At 36.0% G+C, this 22,515-nt stretch overlaps 1 protein-coding gene across 2 annotated transcripts in view; it reads left to right on the top strand.

Moving 5' to 3' along the window:
* The window catches only part of ipo11 (importin 11), a 327,032-nt gene that overhangs the window by 264,811 nt on the left and 39,706 nt on the right, over positions 1 to 22,515 (top strand). For both annotated transcript variants that reach the window (XM_005167156.6, NM_001159661.1), the window contains 2 exons: positions 9,345 to 9,440; positions 11,683 to 11,767. In XM_005167156.6, coding sequence (XP_005167213.1) covers positions 9,345 to 9,440; positions 11,683 to 11,767 — 181 coding nt within the window. The remainder of the gene's footprint in view (positions 1 to 9,344; positions 9,441 to 11,682; positions 11,768 to 22,515) is intronic.

The raw sequence follows: 22,515 nt of genomic DNA, 5'->3' as shown, positions 1-22,515 counted from the left end.
TGATTTTGGAGTCCCCAAGATGTTTTGACATCCTTTGTGCTAGAGCTGCACAATTCTGGCTAAAATGAGAATTGCAATTATTTTTTTTTTTTTGCTTAAAGTAAAGATCACAATTTTCTCACGATTCAGTAGATGTAAAATAAAGGTATGGTAAAAACAAACATATGGCAAAACATCAATATTATGTTTAGGTCCACTGGTTTCTATAAATAATTCTATTAAACTGATAATTATTCTGATGTTGAATTATGTTTAAAATTGCAGTCTGTCATTGACAACATTATTAGACAGTTTTATGCTGGTAAAATCAGACATTTGTCATTATTAGATTATATTCAACAATATAGGCTAGAGTAGTTATATTTATTTTCATGCACAACTTCGCTATGAAAGAAAACACATATCAAATGCTTGTCGTAACTCTAAAATGCGATGATCATTTAAATGATGTGCACACTTTCGGCTTCATTTTGACTGCTAAGTGCTTGTTCATACTTCGCGCGCGGCTCCCAAACAATCACTCTGTGCCACAAACTGAATATTATTTACAACTGTATTACCTGTTACTCACAACATTTGCAGGTTCTGTTCACTAAAGTAGGCGCACGCGCGTCTATCATTAAGTAGGGCGTGCTTCCTCCCTCTCTGTGATTACAGCTCACGGTCAGCAGCTCACGTCACATGAGATTTCCCGGCTGCGAAAACATCATTAAATGACGACAAAAATGAAATTTTTAGGTGAATTATACCTTATAAATACAGTATGTGACTCATTCAACATCATTTGGAGGTGTCCATGTCACTGAGCAACGTGTGTGAAACAATAAAAAAGACTCGTGCAACCGCCTTTACTTCTCTCCTGAACTTGAAAATATGATTGACAGATTCGTAGAAATGCTGTATTAATATCGTCTAGGGGGTCGAATCGAGATCGCAATCTTTTTTCGATTAATTGTGCAGCTCTACTTTGTGCTTATTTCAGCTACTTCTTACATAGTATTGACCAACATGTATTTTATGTAGTCAGCACATACAAAACAATATGTGCGATAAAATATTATTACAATACCATAATATGTAAGAAAGTTGGATGTACATGCTTACATTTGTTTTAGAAAAAATATTGTGTGTGGTTAGTAAGTTTCAGAGAAAAAAATGTAAATAATAATAATAATAAATAAAAATGTAGCTGAAATAAGATTAAAAAACTACACAAAATGGGCCTGAATAAGACTTTGGAGTAACCAGTCTTGTAGTCTTGTAGAATATTTACTTCACAATTATGTTCAAAAATTATTCTGTTCTCTCATTCAAAGAAAATATTACAATGATTCAAATTTTGTAAAGTCAGTTTTTTTGGGTCCTTGGAGGGTTATTTATGATCATGTTTGATTTATAAAACCAAACGAACACTTTAATACAGAAAAATAGGATTTGATCTCTTTATGATGATTTTACACCTACCTTATTAATGTTAGTTTGGCAACATTAATTGACCTGAAGTGCTAGTTTTTGTCTCATTGTATATTACACAAGCCTTTTTTTTTTTTTTTCAGGTCCAAGCCAAGCGATAAGAAATCTTTAATATGAACCGTGTTTGATAGGTCACTAGCACAGCTCTTGCACCTCTAATATTGAGTGGGTTGAGATAAGATTGCCCCCTACCCTGTATTATACTACATAAAAGTAATATTAAGGCAGTAAACTTTATTAAATATATAGCTGAGTAGATATTTACCTAGCTTCCGTGCTCGCCAGGTTTGTTTGTGTCTGACTTGCAGAATATCTTGAGGGTAACGGTAATTTGCTTTTCCGATATTCTAATATATGCTTAGCATGACACATTTAGACTTATTTAAAACTTTTTAAGTCATCAGTTTTGAATGTTGAGAGATATGCAGTGCTGAGAATTCAAATTTTATGACTAATGGAAAAAATTAGATGAAATTTAATATGAGCCCCTCGTTTTGGATTAAGGAAACACTCAATTCCTCAGCAGCAGGGTGCAGATGGGTGATAGCGAGGCACACGTCATATCACAATCGTAATTTCATACCACCCGCCTTTCATTCCTGACCAATTTCTTGTTATTAAGTCATATCGGTTGTGCCCTTCTCCCTTAGCAGCTACAGTACCTCATCATCTTCCTCTATTTCACCAAAGCAGAGATGTGATTGCTGCTCCAGAAACGCTATCGACTGGCTCATTTCACCGAGCAATGTTTTTGAGATTTAGCACTGACCTTCCTTATCTGGCTCCTCATTCAAAGCTACATGTGAGCAGGTCCTGGAGGAGGAACAAGAATCGCCACTGGCTTCTAAGTGGACAGTCGAGGGATCTTGTGTTTTCTTAGATCTATGAGTGACTAAGGAACCAATTTGTATTAGACATTAGGGGGTTTTATTGAAGGCTTTGATGGAAAAGACCAAACACAGGGTATTTGTCCGGCTAAGATGTTATGGAAAGTATTCTGGAAGGTCAAGACCATACAACGTTTTTATTTTTATTTTTCAGGGAATAGTTTATCCAGAAGTGACTATTTTGTCATCGTTTACTTTTGTGTCTTGTAAATGTGGTTCATCCATAAAACTTAAAAAAAGAGATGTTTCTAACTGCACTTTTATTAAACTTTATTTTCCAGACACTAGGTTCGTTAATGATAATAATAATAATTATAATAATACATTGTATTTATAATGCGCTTTTCTCAGACTCAAAGCACTAACAAGAGCGTCAATACACAATAAAACATGAGATACAAAAATATACAGTTAAATAAGAAAGTCTTATAAGGTTTAAGCAATTCTAAAAAGGTGAGTTTAAGAAGTTAAAACAGTCCAGCTAACTGGTGTGTCAATCACAATTACAATTTAGGTGAACGGTAGGAGAATACCCTACCTCCCATAAGGGCTTGCTGATGTCGACCAGTTTGGCATCATAGAATGTCTAATGTAAAACATCGTGATGGATGATGACATCATCTTTGTAGGCAGCGGTGAATTAATTATTTATAAATATAATTAATTAATTCAAAACGAATTAATTATTTGCAGCCTACCGTTTCAACTAACTGACCCACATGGTCTTTGTTTTACCCATAACCAAATCATAAATTAATAAAGATAATTTACACACAAATTACCACCTGTCAATCACTTTTTCTGGCAGGACTCTGGCATGAATAGACAGAGTGATCTTTGTCGTTGTAATGGCGTCGACAAACTTGGAACAAACCAACAGTATCTAAGGTTTTCACTAAAATTACTAAGTACAGGCATGAAAGCGAAAGATTGAAGCAGTGTACTTACGCGGTGACACGTTACCTGATAGATTCAAAACACAGAAGAGTCGTTAGATATAGAAGATTAATTAACATCATGTTTAACAACTATAGTGAGACGCGATCCAGCTGTATTTCCTTCATTAATGTCCGACGTGCGCTGCTCTCTGGGGTTTTGTGCTCAAAGCACCCGCTGACTGCCTGGACCTCAGACGTGCGCATATGCTTGACAGATTCTGGTCAACTTTCACTGTTAAAATAAAATTTATATATGTATTAAGAATTGTATCATTAAAACATGATAGAGGCCTTTAAAGGGATTTTTCTAAATTTATGGTACTACTTATGGACTACTAAATTGGGTTATTTCATACGGCATTAAAACATGACTGTTTTGAAGTACTAACATCTACACATTGTACCTTTGCTACTTAGATTAATGTTGATACTGCTGCTAAACAGACATTTATTGACTAAAAGAAACTTTGCAAGTACATGTCAAATTACTTAATCTCTAACCCTAACCCAAACTAACAGTCTTTCTTTATAATCTAATCTAATGAGAATCAGTTAGCATGTGGATGCAATGTAACTTTAATTCAACAAACGGACCATCAAGACAGAGTGTGACAATACACAATTAAAATCATGTGGTCATGAGATAATTAAGCTCATCACAAACAACTTAAGATTGAACTTAAAGAGCCCATATTATGGGTTTTTGAAAATTCCCCTCCATGTAGTGTGTAACACAGCTCTAAGTGAAGTGAAGTATCCAGCTAAGGCTTAAATCTGTAAGAATACAGTGTTTAAAACTGTTGATTCATCTATAAAAGAGTCGAATCATAGTGCTTCAAACGAGTCGCCTTGATACCGACTCATTAGGTGTTTCGCCATGACGTACGAACGAAACAAAGTTTTTCACGTGCACGCGCAAACCCGGGAGATTTCAAACCTGAGGCCCCGCCCTCTGACGCAGTAACCCAGACACACACACACACACACCCACAAACACACGCACACCCACAAACACACGCACACAAACATGCCGGTCGATTGAAGTCACACTGCAGATGGATATTATATTGAGTCTCTACCCAAAGATGAAACATCAGCATTATAACCAAGCAGTTGGAAACTTCTGGAAGCTACATGCTACAAAGAATACTTCATCTGAGTTTGTTAAAGGAAGGATCAGTAAAGAGTAACTGATGGACGTCAGGATGGGTTTCTTCCTACATTTCTCAAGTGTAAGTACGTGCGGTTAAAGTTGTTGCCTCGTTTACTCTAGCTTGCAAATGTATTTAGTTGTGATTTGTTACTTGTAACCGCGTGTACTGTATCAGGTTAACTGGATATATTATCTTATCGCGTGCAAAGTCACGTTAAAAACGCGACGCGTGCTGTTTGTTTATGGAGCTCCGTGCTAGAGTTCTGCTCCCGCGATTTATTCGGAAATGTATTCCCGCGCCGCAGAAATCTGGCGCGGGGAGAGAGAGAGAGAGAGAGAGAGAGAGAGAGAGAGCGAGAGAGAGAGCGAACGAACGAACGAGCTTTGTGTACTTTGTGCTGTGTGTGTGTTTTTATACTGACAGCTTGGCTGTCTGGACTGTATACTGGGTGATATTTGGTTGTGTTCTCCGCTCTAGCGGGACCGGGCGCGGCGGGCAGAAAACGGAGCGGGTTCTCAGGCTAAAACCTGGCGGGTGCGGGCTGAAGCGGGAGCGTTGTCATCCGGAGGTGTGTGTGTGTTTTTGTGTGTGTGTGGTATGGCGAGTACACGACTGTCTCCTTCGTTCGGTTATCCGTGGCACTATCCACTCGCCATAGTGTGGCAGCTAAAGTCCACGCCTACACTATCGAGCGTGTATGAACTGTGATTACTTTTTAAATTGCTGATTAGCTATTGGCCATTTCCCTCTCTGACTGAAGGCAGTCGACCAATCGCGACAGACTGTCATCGGTCCAATCAGCGCAGATTAGCTCCGCGCTAAGGAGGGGTTTGGGAACAAATGAATCACTGGACGATTCATACAGGAGTCGCTGGGATAATTAGATAAAAATAAATGCAGATTATAAGACCATGAAAGTGTTTTTTGACCTTGCATGCATATTAGACTGTTGTTGGAGACCCTTACAACCAAGATATGACCTTATTTCATGTATAATATGGGCTCTTTAAGATTAATACTGAAAGAGAGATGCATAACAATGTAGAGAAAGAAGGCGTTCCGTGTCATTCATACAACCACTAAACATCATCATATTAACACACATAACCTAGACTACAGTAATTCAGTTATTTTTTTTTATTTTTGCATAATGTATGATTATTTGCCAAATGTATATTAAGGAAAATTACTGTTACATTCATCTGAACTTCACTTCCAGGGAAAAAAGTCATACAGTATGCATTTAAAATGATGTAATGAGGTACTTAATTATAGCAAAATTTTAATTTGCCTCAACCATTCCATATTCAGACATATGACTTAAAGACATGTGAAATGGAGAGAGCGCCCTTCATAAAGTGCTTTTACTATGTCACAGGAAGCATAAAGAACAGCTGTAGTAGGGGTTTAATCTAATGAATATCCTCCCATTTATCGGCAGTAACTGGTTCAGATAATATGTGCGGTCTAATGTTCAGCACCCCGGGAGTGTAGTTGAGATTTTAACAGTCAGTCAGACCGAGAATTTCTCTTAAGATTGTGATTGTTCCCTTGCAGAAAGGGTTTGTGAGTGCAAGCTATTTCCAGGCTAAAAGGTTTTTTTCACACTGAAAATCTCAATACCCACGGGTAGAGATGTCGAAAGTACCAGTTCTTTTCTACCAAGTCAATGCTAAAACCTAAAATAAAAAAGTAACAATAGCAGTGTTTCTAAAGTTTAGCTAGTTAAGTAGCAACTCTGTACCCACGCAATGTCAGACTGACAGATGAGTGCTTTAGAATGCTCACATGTGAATTTACCTGCATACAGAGGAAGGACTTGTTCAAAATAGCAGTTTTTGTGTGAAGATTAACCACATAATGTTGTTTAATTGACTTTATGCATGGAATGTTCATAAGAACTTTGCACTCTATTAGAAAACCGTAGTGAAAGTCCCTCTCTTGTTGGTGGAGTGTGTTTTTTTAATAAAGAATATTAGATTTTTACTGTGTACTTAAATATAAAAGGTGCCATAGAATGCACTAAAACAATATTCTCAAGCAGAGTCACTGCAGAACTCACAGCAGAATTAAATGTGCACCTCAACTATCCTCTTTTAACCAAAACGTCAGGAGCTCCATAGGTACAATATACAGTACATGGCCGACTGTTATAGCCAAACCTTTGGCCACTCATGTCAATGCCAACCGTTGATTTCAATGATGCCAGCAGAAAATTCTTGGACCGTGGACATTTTATTTTTATGATGCGCTGTTTAGTTTAAGAAGCGCTCTCGCTCAGCACAGTGAAGATTTTTTTTATATCGTTATAACGTTTTAGTCGTTCGATATGCAGTAACACGCAGTCAAATATTTACAAATATATACACTTTTGCTGCTCATAAACAATCATAAAGTCCTCGTGCTGCAGATATTAGAAGGTTTCCTAAAGGTGCAGCTGTCATGCAGTGAGGGGTTTGCATCTTTAATAAACTACAATAGCTTATATTCATTGAACAGTAAGAATGATTAAATAATTCCATATCAAATAGTCCCTTAAAGGTCACGTCTTCGGTTTCAGACTCAGGCATGCTTTACACTAACATTACAAGTGTACTGTACCAAAGCCCAAGTAAACCGCGCTCTGACACACCTCTTCCAACTGGGCCAGGGCCGGCCAACTGAACCGCGCCTGAACCCGATTCAGAGCCCTCGCACTTTTGAAACGATCCGGGAAACAGGCCTTCACTATTTTTCCCACATCCTAGTTAGTTACGGTGTGAAGAGACCCCAAAGAAGTGTACCACCCAAACGGTTGCATGCCCAGAGGGATGCACATGGGATCCGTGATAGTTTGGGCTGCAATGTTAAAGCATTCCCTAGGCCTTAGTCTATATGGCCGCCCTACTGCCAAGGACTACTGAACTATTCTGGACGACCATGTGCAACGAATCATTCAAACATTGAAGTCTGAAGGTTGTGCTGTGTATCAGGCTGATAATGCACCAATACCCACAGCAAGACTGGTGAAAGAGTGGTTTTATGAACATGAACGTGAAGTTGAACATCTCCCATGGTCTGCACAGTTATCAGATATTATGAATATTATTGAGCCACTTTGGGCTATTTTAGAGGAGCAAGAAATGTTTTCCTCCAACAGCACCATATAGTTTTTCACTATTAACTATTTATTTAATTATTTAAAAAGAAAAGTTAACAACGGCAGTAAATACTGTAGTGCTGCAGAGTAAAAAAAAATCTCTGCACCAAAATACTAAGAACAAAAAGCATTATGGGTAATCAGTTACAATTCGCAAAACTCAAATTTACATTTTATGCGCCTTGTGTAAAGTACGTGACATGAGAATGTTGCTGTAAAAGAGCGGTACCGTAGATTAATGTCATCATAATAGCTTTCATCATCAGATTCATTCCTTCTCTTTGCAAGTAAATTTCATACAAAGTCATTCCAAACACAAATAGAGACAAATTATTACTGTGCGTCATGAATGATATGGAATGCAAGATGCATTTGCTGCGAATACGTGGAATTTACCTTAATCAAATACTTGACCTAAAACAACACAGTGTGAAACCAGCTCTTTTGTATTTCACGTCTTTGTGTATTGTGTGACGTTGCTAGTGCATAAGAGCAAACACTTTGTTGTAGGGATTGCTCATGGAAGGTTTTTTACTTTCAAATTACACTTTTTGTTTTTATTTAACATAGCTTCTTAAGAGGGGTGGACATGGTGGCTCAGTGGTTAGCACTGTTGCCTCACTGCAAGAAGGTCGCTGGTTCAAGTCCCTGTTGGGCCAGTTGGCATTTCTGTGTGAAGTCCCCTTGTTTGCAGGGTTTCCTTCGGGTGCTCCAGTTTTCCCCACAGTCCAAAGACATATGCAGTATAGGTGAATTGAATATGGTAAATTGGCTGTAGTGTGTGAATGAGTGTGCACAGTATGGGTGTTTACCAGTACTGGGTTGCAGCTGGAAGGGCATCCGCTGTGTAAAACATGCTAGATAAGTTGGTAGTTCATTATGGTATGACGACCCCTAATAAACAAAGGGGCTAAGCCTAAGGAAGATGTATGAATGAATAGCTTTTAAGAAAACTACAATTTAAAGAGTATTCTTAACCCGCCTGAGTGGTCTTACCCACCACAGCTGGAATCTACCTACATTTGATGGATTGGAGGATGTTAATGTCAAGCCCAGTTGATAGTGCCATTCTACATCAATTTAAACTTAGCAACGAAGAAGTTATTCCCTTTATACACCTATCCTACAAATGCACTCAATAATGTTCACAATTTTTATATGATTTTCAGGTCAATTTGACCTACAAGATAAAACTTTGACTTATATTTTAGTGCTAATACTAGTGTTATTCAATAAAATGGAAAAAGTTGCTTGACCCTACTTGAAGGCAGCTACTTGTTTGTAGTACTTTTTGACTAAAAATAAAGAGTTCTGATGAAAAAAACTCTAAATACCTTCTAAATTGTTCTTCTTACTGTATATAAGTATTTTTATCGAGCTCCTGGGTGTTGGTTTAGCAATTTCACATTTATGACAAAGAATACATTCTTTTCGTGGTTTTTCAAATTGACATAACTCAACATAAACTAAGGATGCTCCTTTTCTATGGAAATATCAGATGACACTTTGAGGTTTTTCCATCTGAACTCTTCGGATGTATTAAATGCCATATTGTCTGTGCCAAAACTGTTATTGAGTATTGTGAAATATTTCTCCTGTTAGTTTTGACTGCTAAAATTGCCAGCGTGAAGATATGGGAAGGCGCGTGAAGACCCCCTAAAACATTTCTCTGTCACAGTGGTGTCAGTACGGTGAATGATAGAGCGTTGTGTTCTTTCTCTGAATAACATTTTCCACTGCAATCATTTTTCAGCGTGATCCAGGACAAGTTCTGCGGGATCATTAACATCAGCGTGGAGGCACTGCACGATGTCATGACGGAAGACCCTGAGACAGCCACCTTCAAAGAGTAAGTTTGAGTCTGTTTTTGATGACACTTCTCCACAGAAGCGTTTTGTCTGCCTAATGACCTGGAAAATGCTGGACAAGGGCATGCGGTGTCATGGCAGGGTTTGTCTTGAAACAAATGGACAGTAATAGTAGAAGTGATTGTGACCTGTGTCACAATGTTTGCTGCTGTTTCTGATTTAGTTCTGATTTATGTCATAGACAGGCTGTGTGTTTGCAATCCTGAATGATTTGTTTGCTGTGTGTATATATAGTTGAGGTCAGAATTATTAGCCCCATTTATTTTTCCCCTATTTCTGTTTAACGGAGAGAAGATTTTTTCTCAACAATTTCTAGACCTAATTGTTTTAATAACTCATATCTAATAACTCATTTATTTTATCTTTGCCATGAAGACAGTACATAAAATTTTACAAATTATTTTTCAAGATACTAGTAGTCAGCTTAAATGGCAATTTAAAGGATTATTAGGGTAATAAGGTTAACTAGGCAGGTTAGGGTAATTAGGCAAGTTATTGTATAACCATGATTCGTTCTGTAGACCATCTAACAAATAGTTTAAAAGGGCTAGTAGTTTTGACCTTAAAATGGTTTTAAAAAATTAAAAATTGCGTTTATTCTAGCCAAAATAAAACACATTAGAATTTCTCCAGAAGAAAAAAATATTATCAGACATACTGTGAAAATTTTCCTGGTCTGTTAAACATAATTTCCGAAATATTTTAAAGATAAAAAGAAATTCAAAGGAGGGCTAACTTTTGACTTCAACTGTTTATACTGCATATCATTGAGGATTACAGAATACATGTCTCAATTCAATTCAATATTTGCTTTATTTGCATAAGTAAAGTTTACATTAAAAATAACATACATATTTATAAAAAAAAATCATTTAAACATATATAAAAAAGTAGTAGTAGTAAATAAATAATAATAATAATAATAATAAGTCAAACTGTGCATTTAACAATCAACATATATGGATAAAACTGTAATATAAATAGTAAAAATCAGTTTATTTACATTGATTCTTTTCTAATAACGTAGATGTGCGTGTGTACCTCGCTCTCTCTCTCTCTCTCTCTCTCTCTCTCTCTCTCTCTCTCTCTCAATTCAATTTAATTCAATAATTGCTTTATTGGCATGACAAATGTATTGCCAAAGCATTTCTAAAGCTTACATTTAAAATAACATACATATATATTTAAAAACATAGTAAACACAGTAAATAAATAATTTAAAAATAAAATGAATATTAATAGTAATAAAATCAGAAATACAAATAAAAAAATAATAAATCAAAATAAACTACATTAAACAATTAACATGTATGCATAAAACTTAATAATAATAATAATAATAATAATAATCAGCAAATTTACAAGTATTCATTCATAATAATCTAGATATGTATATATTTGTATGGATGGATGTATGTATGTATGTATGTGTGTGCGTGTGAGAGCACTTTGTAACGACATTGTGTGTGACTAATCGTTGCAGAAAGGCTAAAATGACCTCCATAACAAATACATCAAATACTCATTGGTAAAGTTCTTACTGTAGTATTTCTCACAAACATTACGTGAGATCTGCTTCCTTTATGTCTCTCACTGTGCTGATTGAGGCACACTCTGACAGGCACATGGGAATGGGTAACAAAAACAGCTACATTTGTGTTCAGAGCAGAAAATTCTGAAAGGTATAATAAATAATCTGTTGGGTGTTTTGAGCTGAAACTTTACAAACATATTCTGGAGACACAAAACACTTATCTTAAATCTTGAAAAAGAGGGAAAACTAGGTGCCCTTGATTGCATTACTGGATCTCTATTTAAATTTTACAGTCTCTCTCTATTTGTTAGTTTTCCTTATCCTACCTAAAAACATTTTATGAAGCATGTGATGCAGCAGATCAGTATACAGTATGTTTTTTTTTTTTTTTAAGTCATGAAATGTGAATGATGCTGCAAGGCAGCCAATATTTCATGACTTCAGGATGTTTCTGTACCCTTATGTTCACCTCTTGAGGCACTTTATCATTTCCAGGCAGGATGGATACACAACCTGCCTCATGCATACCTCAGTGGGGTGTCAAAAGAGGATTCATAAATAGAGTGAGAGATTATACAGCTGCCGAAGGAATGCCACAGTTTAGAAATGAAGTGTAACATGAATGTAATTTCTCTACTTTGTGCTCACTCCTTTTACACACTGTGTCTGTCTGGCTGCCTGTCTTGTAGCTGCATGCTGATGAGCCACTTTGAAGAGCCCAAGCTGACAGATGACGAGGAACCCCCAACAGAACAGGACAAGAGGAGGAAGCTGGTGAGTGTTTCACACCGGCTCTCAGGTCACAGATGTTACACGCATGCCTATTGATGGAAAATGTCACCAAGCGGCTGCTATTGATGAGAGATGGAAGGTGCTGATGAAGTCTATTATGGCTGATTGGCCAAATACAAATCGATGTATTACTTTTTCAGTTGACAAGTAGAGGTGGAAGATATAGTAGTGATGCATGCTTTACCCTGGCCGATCCGTTTTTTACTTGTAAATTGGCTAAATCAATTCCAGTAGCCAGAATATTATGGGTATGAGAGCACAATGTTTTGTGATTTAATTTTAGAGGCAACAGTTGAACTATGTGCACTAATCGTGATGCTCACAAAGGAACAACATAAATAATAGTGGGTATTTGGGGATTTAAAATAAACTGTATTTTTAAACATTTAAAGTGAAAAACAAAATAGGTCACACATGCTAGTAATGTATTTACTAACATGAACAAATGAGGAACAATACTTGTACAACATTTATTAATCATAGTTCAACATTTACTAATGCATTATTAACAGAATTCATGCTTGGTGGTATAGTTGATGAGTTAACATGAACTAACAATAAACAACTGTATTTTCATTAAGAAGTCCCTATTATGGGTTTTTGAAAAGTGCAGTGTGTAACACAGCTCTAACTGAGTGAAAACATCCAGCTGAGGTTTAAATCTGAAAGTGCTTCTAGTTTAAAACTGAATTTTTTAAAAGTTGAATCAGAGTCAATTGAATGATTCGTCTCTTGTTCGGATCTTTTGCCTGAACTCATCCACGTTGACTTGAGATGGTGTCAAAAATTAAGTGCCAGATCCATGTCATCATGTCATGTCATTTTCATCCGCTTATCCGGGGCCGGGTTGCAGGGGCAGCAGTCTTAGGATAGAGCCCCAGACTTCCCTCTCCCCCAAACATATCCTCCTGCTTCTATCGGGGTGATCCTGAGGGGTTCCCAGGTCAGCTGAGAGACATAGTCCCTCCAGCATGTCCTGGGTCTTCCCCGAGGCCTCCTCCCGGTGGGACATGCCTGGCACACCCCTCTAGGTAGGCGTCCTCGAGGCATCAGAAACAGATGCCTGAGCCACCTCAGCTGACTTCTTTCGATGTGGAGGAGCAGCGGCTCTACCCCGAGCTCCTTCCGGGTGACAGAGCTCCTCACCCTATAAGGGTGCGCCCTGCCACCCTACGAAGGAAACTCATTTGAGCCGCTTGTATTCGAGATCTTGTACTTTCAGTCATGACCCAAAGCTCACGACCATAGGTGCCAGATCCAGTAAAACTCAAATGCGCCTTTCCCTTCAGACACTAGCGGAGTGTGAGGGATCATGAGATCACAATACTAAAATAATAAACATGCAGGCATCTCTTTAAACAGGTCTCTAATCACTCTCCTTTAATCTAAAGATTTATAATAAATGTCCAAAACAACAGAATGTTCAAATCACACTTTACTGTGGTCAGGTTTTACTGTCAGGTAAAATTCTAGCTATTAACAAACGATGAACTATTACCTTTAGCTCAATAAGGAAGAATTAAAGTTGTACTGTAGGTAGGTTTAGGCATTGGATTGGATTAGGGATAAGGGAAAGATCATGCAGAATATGTACCTTGTAAGTCCAAATAAACAGCCAATATATTAACAATAGACAGGTTATAGGTAGGCCTACAGGCAATCTGCGCACACAGAATTCCCCAAATTTTCCCATCATTAATTCTGTTTATTTGCTTGAGTAAATGTGTGCAAATCTATATTTAATCAGTTTTTAAATTAATTACAGTAATATTATTGACTAAAATGAAAATGTTTATCTGATTTATGCACAATGCAGTTTGTAAAGTAATATTTTCTGTCTTTTAGTAGATATATTATATGAGAGACCTGCTTTGTTTACCAAATAAAGTGTATCTAATTGGATTTGCATTTTTAACATAAATTAAAAGTTAAATATAAATTATTTTTTTTATTTCACATATTAAGGTTTTAGTTATGGTATTCCCAAAATAATTCCGCTGAAATCCGCACATTTTTACCAAAATTCTCAGCAGAAATAGCAAAACACATCCGCAGATTCCATCTGGCCCTAGTTATAGGTCACTACTTTAAGAAGTAATGAGAATACTTAAAGGGACAGTTCACTCCAAAATTAATGAATTCTCTCATCATTTACTTTTCCTTCACCTGCTTTAAACCATTGAGTTTCTTCTCATGAATATAAAAGAAGATATTTTGATAAAAAGATAGAAACCTGTAATCTTTGACGTCCATAGTGTTTGTTTTTCCTACCATGGAAGTGAATGGTTACAGGTTTTCAGCTTTCTTTAACACCTCTTTTGTGTTCAACAGAAATAAACTCAGAGTTTATATAATCACTTAAGGGTGAGTAAATAGTGAGTACATTGTAATTTTTGAATGCTGGTTTCCCACATTTCTGTATGTGCTGTAGTTCTGTGGTTATTGTAAACAAACATACATTATTTTTTATTTTTTGGTGCATGATATAGGGCCAGTTTCAATGAACAGTAGCTAACAAAACAATCTATACTTATATATTTGCAGTTAATTAGTTAAGGTTATCAATTCATCGCAGCCTCCTTTAACAGTAGCAATGAGCAATACATGTTACAAGGACTGCATAGTGTGTGGTAAACTGTGCGGTCTATTGTTTTTTGTTTTCCTGCTTTTTCATGGGATCCATGTCACCCGTGGTGTTTAGATAAAAACAATAGCAAGAAAACAAAATGCCATTGCAGAGCTTTGCAGAGGATTTTCCTTTCCTAATTTTATTTTTGTGTAACACCCACATCGAGCATGTTTCAGCTGAGTGGAGCTTCTGATAGAAAACCTGCCAACAACAACAGCTTCTGCACAACAGCTGAAAATGATCAAATTTACTGTGTGAAGTGCAGCAGTTCAAAAGCCTGTTCGAGCGGCTTTAAGTGAGTCATTTCTCTTAATTGTCTGTATGATAAAACAGCCTTGGTGCTGTTTGATAGTTGCTGGCAGCAGCTGGTTTGAAATGAAGCACATTTTTGAGCTTGTGAGAAGCAGCCTTTACTCTGTGGTCTTTTATGACATTGTTTCTTTGTTCGAGAATGTCGTGGGATGAACGCCAGCACCAGAGTACTCGAAAATGACAACTGTGACTTTTTATTTAATCAAACATTTTGCAAACATGGATGAGGGGCCACTCATCTTTCATTTTGTTTGATTGGATATAGACATTGCAATGATACCTTTACTTTGTGTACTATTGTTTGTTTAAATACTTTCAGTTATTTAGCTTAGGTTAGGTTACTTTGAGTCCACATTCATAACACAATGCCACACAAAATCTCAATCGTGATGGGCATAAAGGGCATAAAACATAGACTTTGAAAACAGTTTCTTTAAAAGAAAAGTCTTAAATAGTCAAGACCCCATCAACCCCCCAAAATAAATAAAAAAAATTAAGTTAATGAAACGATATATAAAATAAAAACTGGAAGATCCAGAAACACACTTTAGTTTATGCCTTGTTCAACTGTCTAATGGCTGTTGGTATGAAACTATTTTTGTATTGATTAGTTCTAAAGCTTTACACTAAAAGCCAGCGACCAGAAGAAAGGAAACTCCCAAGGGCATATCATACACCCGGTGAAATAAGGCACAAGGCATGTATGGTACGATTTGTTGCTACTATCAGACCAGCGCAACTCTTATTTTCACATTTTGCATCTTGTTGTTTAAATATCAAATCCATTTGCACCACTTTGTGGACTCATGGGTGTTCCGGTATATAAAGGAAGTGTGTTAACTGAAACAGACCGTGCCATTGACCAACTAAAAGCTGGTCTAAAGTCCAGCGCAGAGTGTGTTAGTTATGCGCCTATGAGTGTCCAAGCTTATACATCGCTTATTGCACACATATACAGCAATACACAAAAATCTTTACATAAAAAAATAAAGGATTAAATTGTCATTAAAAAATTTTTTTCTTCACAAATATGACTTTTTCAGTTTAGTCATGACAGTTTGCATTTGTGTAATGTTATTATTGATAGCAGTGCTATGTAATAGATGCATATTTATATTTGTTTTAATAAAAGTAAGTTTACATTTGTTCACCTGTCAGGTTTTAGACCATATGGAGCATTGGAATCAGACGTGTGTTTGGATATAACTCAGTGTTTTGACCACACTTTATTATTATTGTTTATTTATTCGTTTGCTGTAAATTAGAAATGAATTTAGAAATAGTTTTAAAACATCTTTGTGCTTGACAAACGAAATTAAATATATAGGCTAATGGATGTCCTCAACGGAGTGAGTTTCCACCGTTTCCCTACTTAAAAGTTAGGTAAACAGTAAAAAGTAAAAGTAAACTGAAGAGAAAGAAGCTGAATAGAGGAGGCTTATTCTTTATCCTTGACCTGCATGTGGCTTGTTGAACTGTTTTCTCGCTAGTGAAGCATTCAGTTATTCCACTTACAAAGTCAACCATGTAAATAGCAAATGCATCATGGCGTGACACAAATGACTTTTAAAGGGAATGGGAGATTAGACCCAGATTGGCTTCATGCACGTTATGCTCAAAACGCACTCATTACCCATTAAGAGAATAAGCACAACCTTGTTAGACCATGTGGCAGGGTGCAGACAGTACTTTTCCGTTCTTAAAATAGCAAAAGTGGATTTGGACACACCCTTATTGCTTTTGCGCCATGCGCTTTAGACTTTGCGCCTAAATCGTTAAAATAGAGCCCTAATAATAAGCACACACACACACAGAATAAGCTGTGTGACTTAAAATTGAATTTGTTTATTCTCTTCAGCTGCCTGGTGTACACAAGTGACACCCCAATCAGCTTACTGGACCACTTAACTGTCTGATTTGGTGTGTTTTTATATTTAACAGAAAGGTTCTCAATTCATGACACCAAAGTAAAAGATAAAACTGATTTAAGAACAGCATGATAAAATAAGATCATCATTTGTTTATCAATATGGAAACAATTTAACTTCCTCAAACAGAATAGTCTGTTGAGAATAGTCTATTTTGTACTTTTAGACATTTTATTGTACAACTACAGTACTTGCCTTTTTAGCTTTGGAACATTAATAGCTAAATCATACACTGTTAAAAAAGCGATTACTTGACATTATTTAAAAGAAAAATAGTAAACCTGTTGTTTTTAAAGTATGTAGTTGACTTTATTTAAAAATGTACATAAATCTGTTGCTTTCAATCAATACAGGCTTTCATAAGTAACTTGAGGTCAGGGAGGATATGAAAAATATTGTTATAAGCCATTCCCATATGGGCAATCCTATTCTTCCAAATTGATCCTTTAAAAAGAACCTCATCAGTATGATATTGTCTTTGTCATAGAGCTATTTGTAAAGGAGACATTACTGTAGCTCATTAAATATTGGCATCAATGCTGCTTCAGGAGAATAAACTCTGGAAATAATACTTTTAAACATCTCATGACAGTGCAAATGGGTTGGACACAGTGTTATTTTAAAATTATTTTGAACTTAAGGTTAGGTGATTTTAACCTAAACACTTAACCTAAACGCTTTTTTACAACCTTCTGTTGATCTACTTGTAAGTTGAAAAAATGATCTGTGACCATTTTAACAGAAGGAAAAAAAGTTTTTTTTTTTTTCTTGATTGTTTATATTGTTAATCTTGAAGTTTGAGGAATTTTTCCAAAATTACCCCAACATTAGAAAAAACAAAATCTTTTTTTTTTCATTAAGTCTTTACATGACTAGCGTATGAGAAAAAATTTGTTCTTAAATTTTTATCTGCCAACTTAAAGTCCATTTATACACCACATAAACACACATACACACACACACACACACACACATACACAATCTGCTGTTTTAATTATATTAATGTTTTCTTGCAAAAATTGCTTAGCATGTTTGAAAAACAAATATGATTAAATATTAATGAAATAATGAACACTAATGAGGGAAGGCTTAGCCATTCTCTGAGTTTAAGATGAATGATGAGGTTGTTGCAAAATTAGTTTATGGATTGGAATTAAATTTAGCTGCCATATTTTAAAGATTTAGTGAAGGTGGTGATTTTTTTTACCCTTAGGACAAACAGAAGTTACAGAATTCTAAGACCACAACCTTGCCTAGCCGTGCCTAAACTACAACATCTCATGAGCGCAGGGGTCAAATACATCTGTTCAGTGCATGTTTAATGTAAAAAAATAATAATTTATAAAAGAGGAATGTGTCAAAGTGCCTAAAGACATTTAAACACTTTGCAGATGGACACCACCATTTCCCAATGCATAATTGGTACAAGTAGTCAAAGTTACCAAAATATTCATCTTTCAAAATATTAATATTCATCAAATATTAATCTAACTAATCTTACACCTACTTTCCCTGAAAGACTGCAATGTTTTAAGAAGAGGTGGAGAGGCTATTATCTAGTTAACGTAATTGGCATGATGTAACCACTTAGGGACGATGGAACAAACAGCTTTGGTTTTGCCTTGTTTTGATGTTTTTACTTATTGGACACATACCTGGAACACTTTGACTCTGCAGTACTCAAAAGCAGCAGTACATTGAATTACATTAGTGTTCCTGCAGAAAGTTGCACAGTTATTAGAGCAGTTTTGAAAGAAGAGCGTGGCGAGAGATCGAGGAAATGGACACAGCGAGCAATCAGTCTGAGCATAACAGGCGGTGGGGTGCCAAACATTCACTAGATAAAGTCAGAAAGATCTATTGCTCTACAAATCTGCACTGACACAGGGAAGGTGTAAGTTCCTCCTGGTTAATGATGCACAAAATGGATTAAAAGGAAAAATGTCCCCTTTTTATCACATTTCCCAGCGTGGAACAAGTTTGAATTTAAAAAGGTTTATTTCAAATCATCGCAGCCATTAAGCACAAAACCGTTTTGATGTTGCGGACAGGGAGATATTTGTGCAGTCATTCCCACACAAAATTGATGCCAGGAGCTTTAGACAGCAGGGCAGTTCTGGCGTAACCTTGTTTAACCTTGTTTCATCAACTGGTTAACCTGTCATTGTGTTGCGACTGATGGCCAGTGTGTATCATTGCCATTGTAAACAAGAAATAGAACTGAAATAGTTTCACCTTGGTGGTTTATTGGCAGCTTGCGCTCATTTTTCATGGACATATTTTGGCAAAAAAGTGCCATACATTCCCCTTGCAGTACTAGATGCACCTTTCCATCTGATTATTAATGCAAATATCTAATTAGCCAATCACATGGCTCAGTTATGGTAAACCAACCGAGGCTCATTGGAAATACATGCATCAGCATATATTTTTGTAAAACGAGGAGAAAAAAAAAACGTTGCTCATGGTACGTTTTGTTGCAGATTTCAGATTACAGATCCTCTAGACTAGAGCAATGGCTCCCAACATGGGGGTCATGGGACAATGACAGAGGGTCCCTTGGTGATTTGCAAAAGTAAAATAAATTTTACTAAACTATTAGAATTACCATATTTTATCCATAACCCACAGGAGGTAAAAAAAAATAGTAGTTACAAGTTACATAAAAAACACCAACATGCAAATAAAAAGCCATCAGCCTTTTAGTAATTTATTTTGTTTACATTAGATTAACAGAAGCGCTACCTTAGCAGCCCTTTGTGCTTTGGTACCAAAACTTAACACAAGGACTGATCTTTCCACCAGATCTTCAACAAATGGATGTTTGCCGTTGCCGGCTTTTAAAAACTGTTATGGACAGAGATCTTTCTTTTTTGTATTCACAAAAGCCTGGAATGAGATCCCACAACATCTAAAAACAATACCAACACTGAGACATTTAAAAAAAATCCCATGCTCGTCATCTGATGGTCAACTATCACTGTAGCCACTGAGGTAGTAGCCTGCTTTTCTCTATTTTATATGTTTGGTGATTGTTTGTGTTGATGGATGAGATGTCTGTCTAATTTTATGTTCTGTAGAGCAGGAAACTGCTAAAAAACAGGCCCGATTTTTTTATTTAATTTTTTTTTAAAAATCTTTTCCCATTTAAAAAATTTAAATAAATAAACAACACAGCAATAGTGTCAGATGCAGCAGATTGATTTTTATAGCACCAGGTTAAACTTTCTGACACCTTTGTAGCAATCAAACACATTAAAAATGAATATAGGCTACAACTGAACATCGAGGATGATCTCTGAGTGGTGATGACAAAATTAGGTGACTGTTCAGTTAAACTTAAGAGAACTGCTTTTGGACAATCAGTTTTTTCAGTCAGAGCAGCAGAAAGATGGAATAAAATATCAGTGCATATCAGAGAGAGTAGCACTTTGAATAATTTTAAATCTGTTCTTAAAATTTGGCTTAAACAAAATCAAATATGCAGCCTCTGATTTTATTGATAATGATGTATTTCATGTATTCTATTGTAAGTGTATAATGTATTATTTTTTGTTGTTAAATTTGTTACAATTTCCTGCCCAGGGACTACAGATGTAAATTAGCTTTATAGCTAACTCTGGCACAACATGTTATGGTGTGCATTGTCCCTGTATAAATAAAGAAATATATATTATTTAACTAATTAAACCAAGCATAGACTTCTGCTGACTTGTGCCCACCAGTCTCTTTAGGTGAGGTTATTATTAAATTAAACAAATTAATTAATGACTATGAAAATTATAGCCTATGGTTGTTAGACTTTTGCACTTTTTTTGTGTTGTCAATATGCTTGTGTTAACAGTATATAGGCCTATTGTTGTGTGCAACCTTTGTATATTTTAACCACCTTCGAGGAATGTGGCGGTCGCGAGCCACTAGCATTGTTTTTTAGTCACCTTGGAATTATAAGGTTCTAACTGCGTTCTGAATGATTTTGAGATATTGAGCTTTAAAGTTTTTGCATTCCATAGCAAACAGTATGTGTGTAACATTTGTTTTTTAAATAAAAAGTCCTAAAATGTAAACAACTTATAACTTATAAAAAACATTTATAATGTAAATAAGATGTCATTTAATAAGAATGTCAATAACTCAATTTTGACAAAAATGTCAGATAGAACCTAATAATTCTAAGGTGACAATTTTAGAGGTCGCAGGCTGAAAAGTTTGGGAACCCCAGCACTAGAGGAAACTGCATTTTTGCACATCTGAAATATTTTTTATTATGGAACGTTTTGTTGTGTTTCGGATGCAAGTTATTTTCGTGCACCTCCATGAGAAAGCTGGTCTTGTCAGATCACCTAAGCCAGCAAACCACTATCTTAATCCTTAAAATAAACCTAACTAACTGTGTTTTAAAAGCAAATGCAAGAGGAAAAAAAAAACTGCAATCAAACATATAACTGCATACAAACTTTCACAAAAATTCAATGAACCTGTGTTGAGAACCAAACTATTTACAAAAACCAGAAACCACATTTAAGGGACAATCCACAAATCAAACAGGCAAAAGATCAAATAAGCTAGTAAATCAGAAGTAGCAAACGCATCTCGCTAGTTACGAACTTCAACACTTACTAAAACTCTGCACATCTCAACATCTTAAGGAAAGCAAAGCAAGAGTGACCAAACAAAGGTGCCTGCCAAGGAAGTAATGTCACAGCTTTTAAAATACTGTAAGCCAATTAGGAGCAAGCAACCAATCTGAAGTGGCCAAGACGTTTTCTAGGCAGAACAGAAAGGCAGATGAAACATAACAATCAAAGGGTTTTAACAGGCCCATATTAATTACCAACTGAGCATCATTCAAATACCTGAGCTTAACTCAGTGTTGTTGCTGACCAAGTCAATTCTTTCTATTTTGCTGCTGTTAAAAAGACACCATTTGCCAGTGTAGAGCTGCACAAGCCAGATATAATTTTCAAAATGACTTAGGCTGAAAGAATAAAGTCAGAAACAACTTGAGTAAATCATGGGATAATTTTAGGATGAAATAATCATTTAAGGCTATTCTAAAGAAAAAAAAGTGAACATATACAAGCAAGGTGTACCTAATAAAGTGGCCAGTTAGTGCAGATTTGTATTTTATCTTTACTCAATTAAAGCAAATACAGACAGTCCAATTAAAACAATACTTTTGCTTACATACATTCATACTGACAAGTAGCTTCCAAGAGGGCATCCAGCATCTCAAGGCTATTTATTTGAAGTATATTAGTCATTTCTTTTCCTGATGACGTGAACAGGGTAGGTTAAACATGCATAATCTGTTATTATTGATGCTGCCTCCCCCATTAGTGTCTCTGTCAAACTCAATATCGAGACTTATCCCTGCCTGCTTTTCCTCTTGTCACTGCCTGCCTTCTCTCATTATTTGTTTGTAGCTCCGGGGTTTGAAGGTCAATCCAAACAAGAATACTGAATCAAAACCGTTTGCTTTCCGGGATGTGATATTACATAAGGGATCCATCTATTTAATAAGCATTTCCCTCTGATTTATTGCCCGTGAATCCCAGAGTGTGCCAGATTCAGTTAGCCTGTTAAAAAAAATCTTTTTTTTTTTTTTATTTAATGCTGCTCTGAGCGATGTGATCCTCATTTCACAGGCTTTTAATTTTCCACTTTTCATTGTCTTGTGGTGAGGGGCTTTCCTTGTTTTTGTTTGGGTAGAAACAAATGGATTGTTTTGATATCAATGGCATGTACACTTTGTATTGTTTATGGCCTTGCTTGGCGCTACACTACATTATTTTTGGAAAGAAATCTCCCGTTGTTTTATTTTTTTAGAAATATTGTAAATTGTATACTATAAAAATAAT

This window comes from Danio rerio, chromosome 8 (assembly GCF_049306965.1).
Source record: "Danio rerio strain Tuebingen ecotype United States chromosome 8, GRCz12tu, whole genome shotgun sequence".
Taxonomy (NCBI): Eukaryota; Metazoa; Chordata; class Actinopteri; order Cypriniformes; family Danionidae; genus Danio; species Danio rerio.
This window is presented reverse-complemented; position numbering and strand designations above follow the sequence as displayed.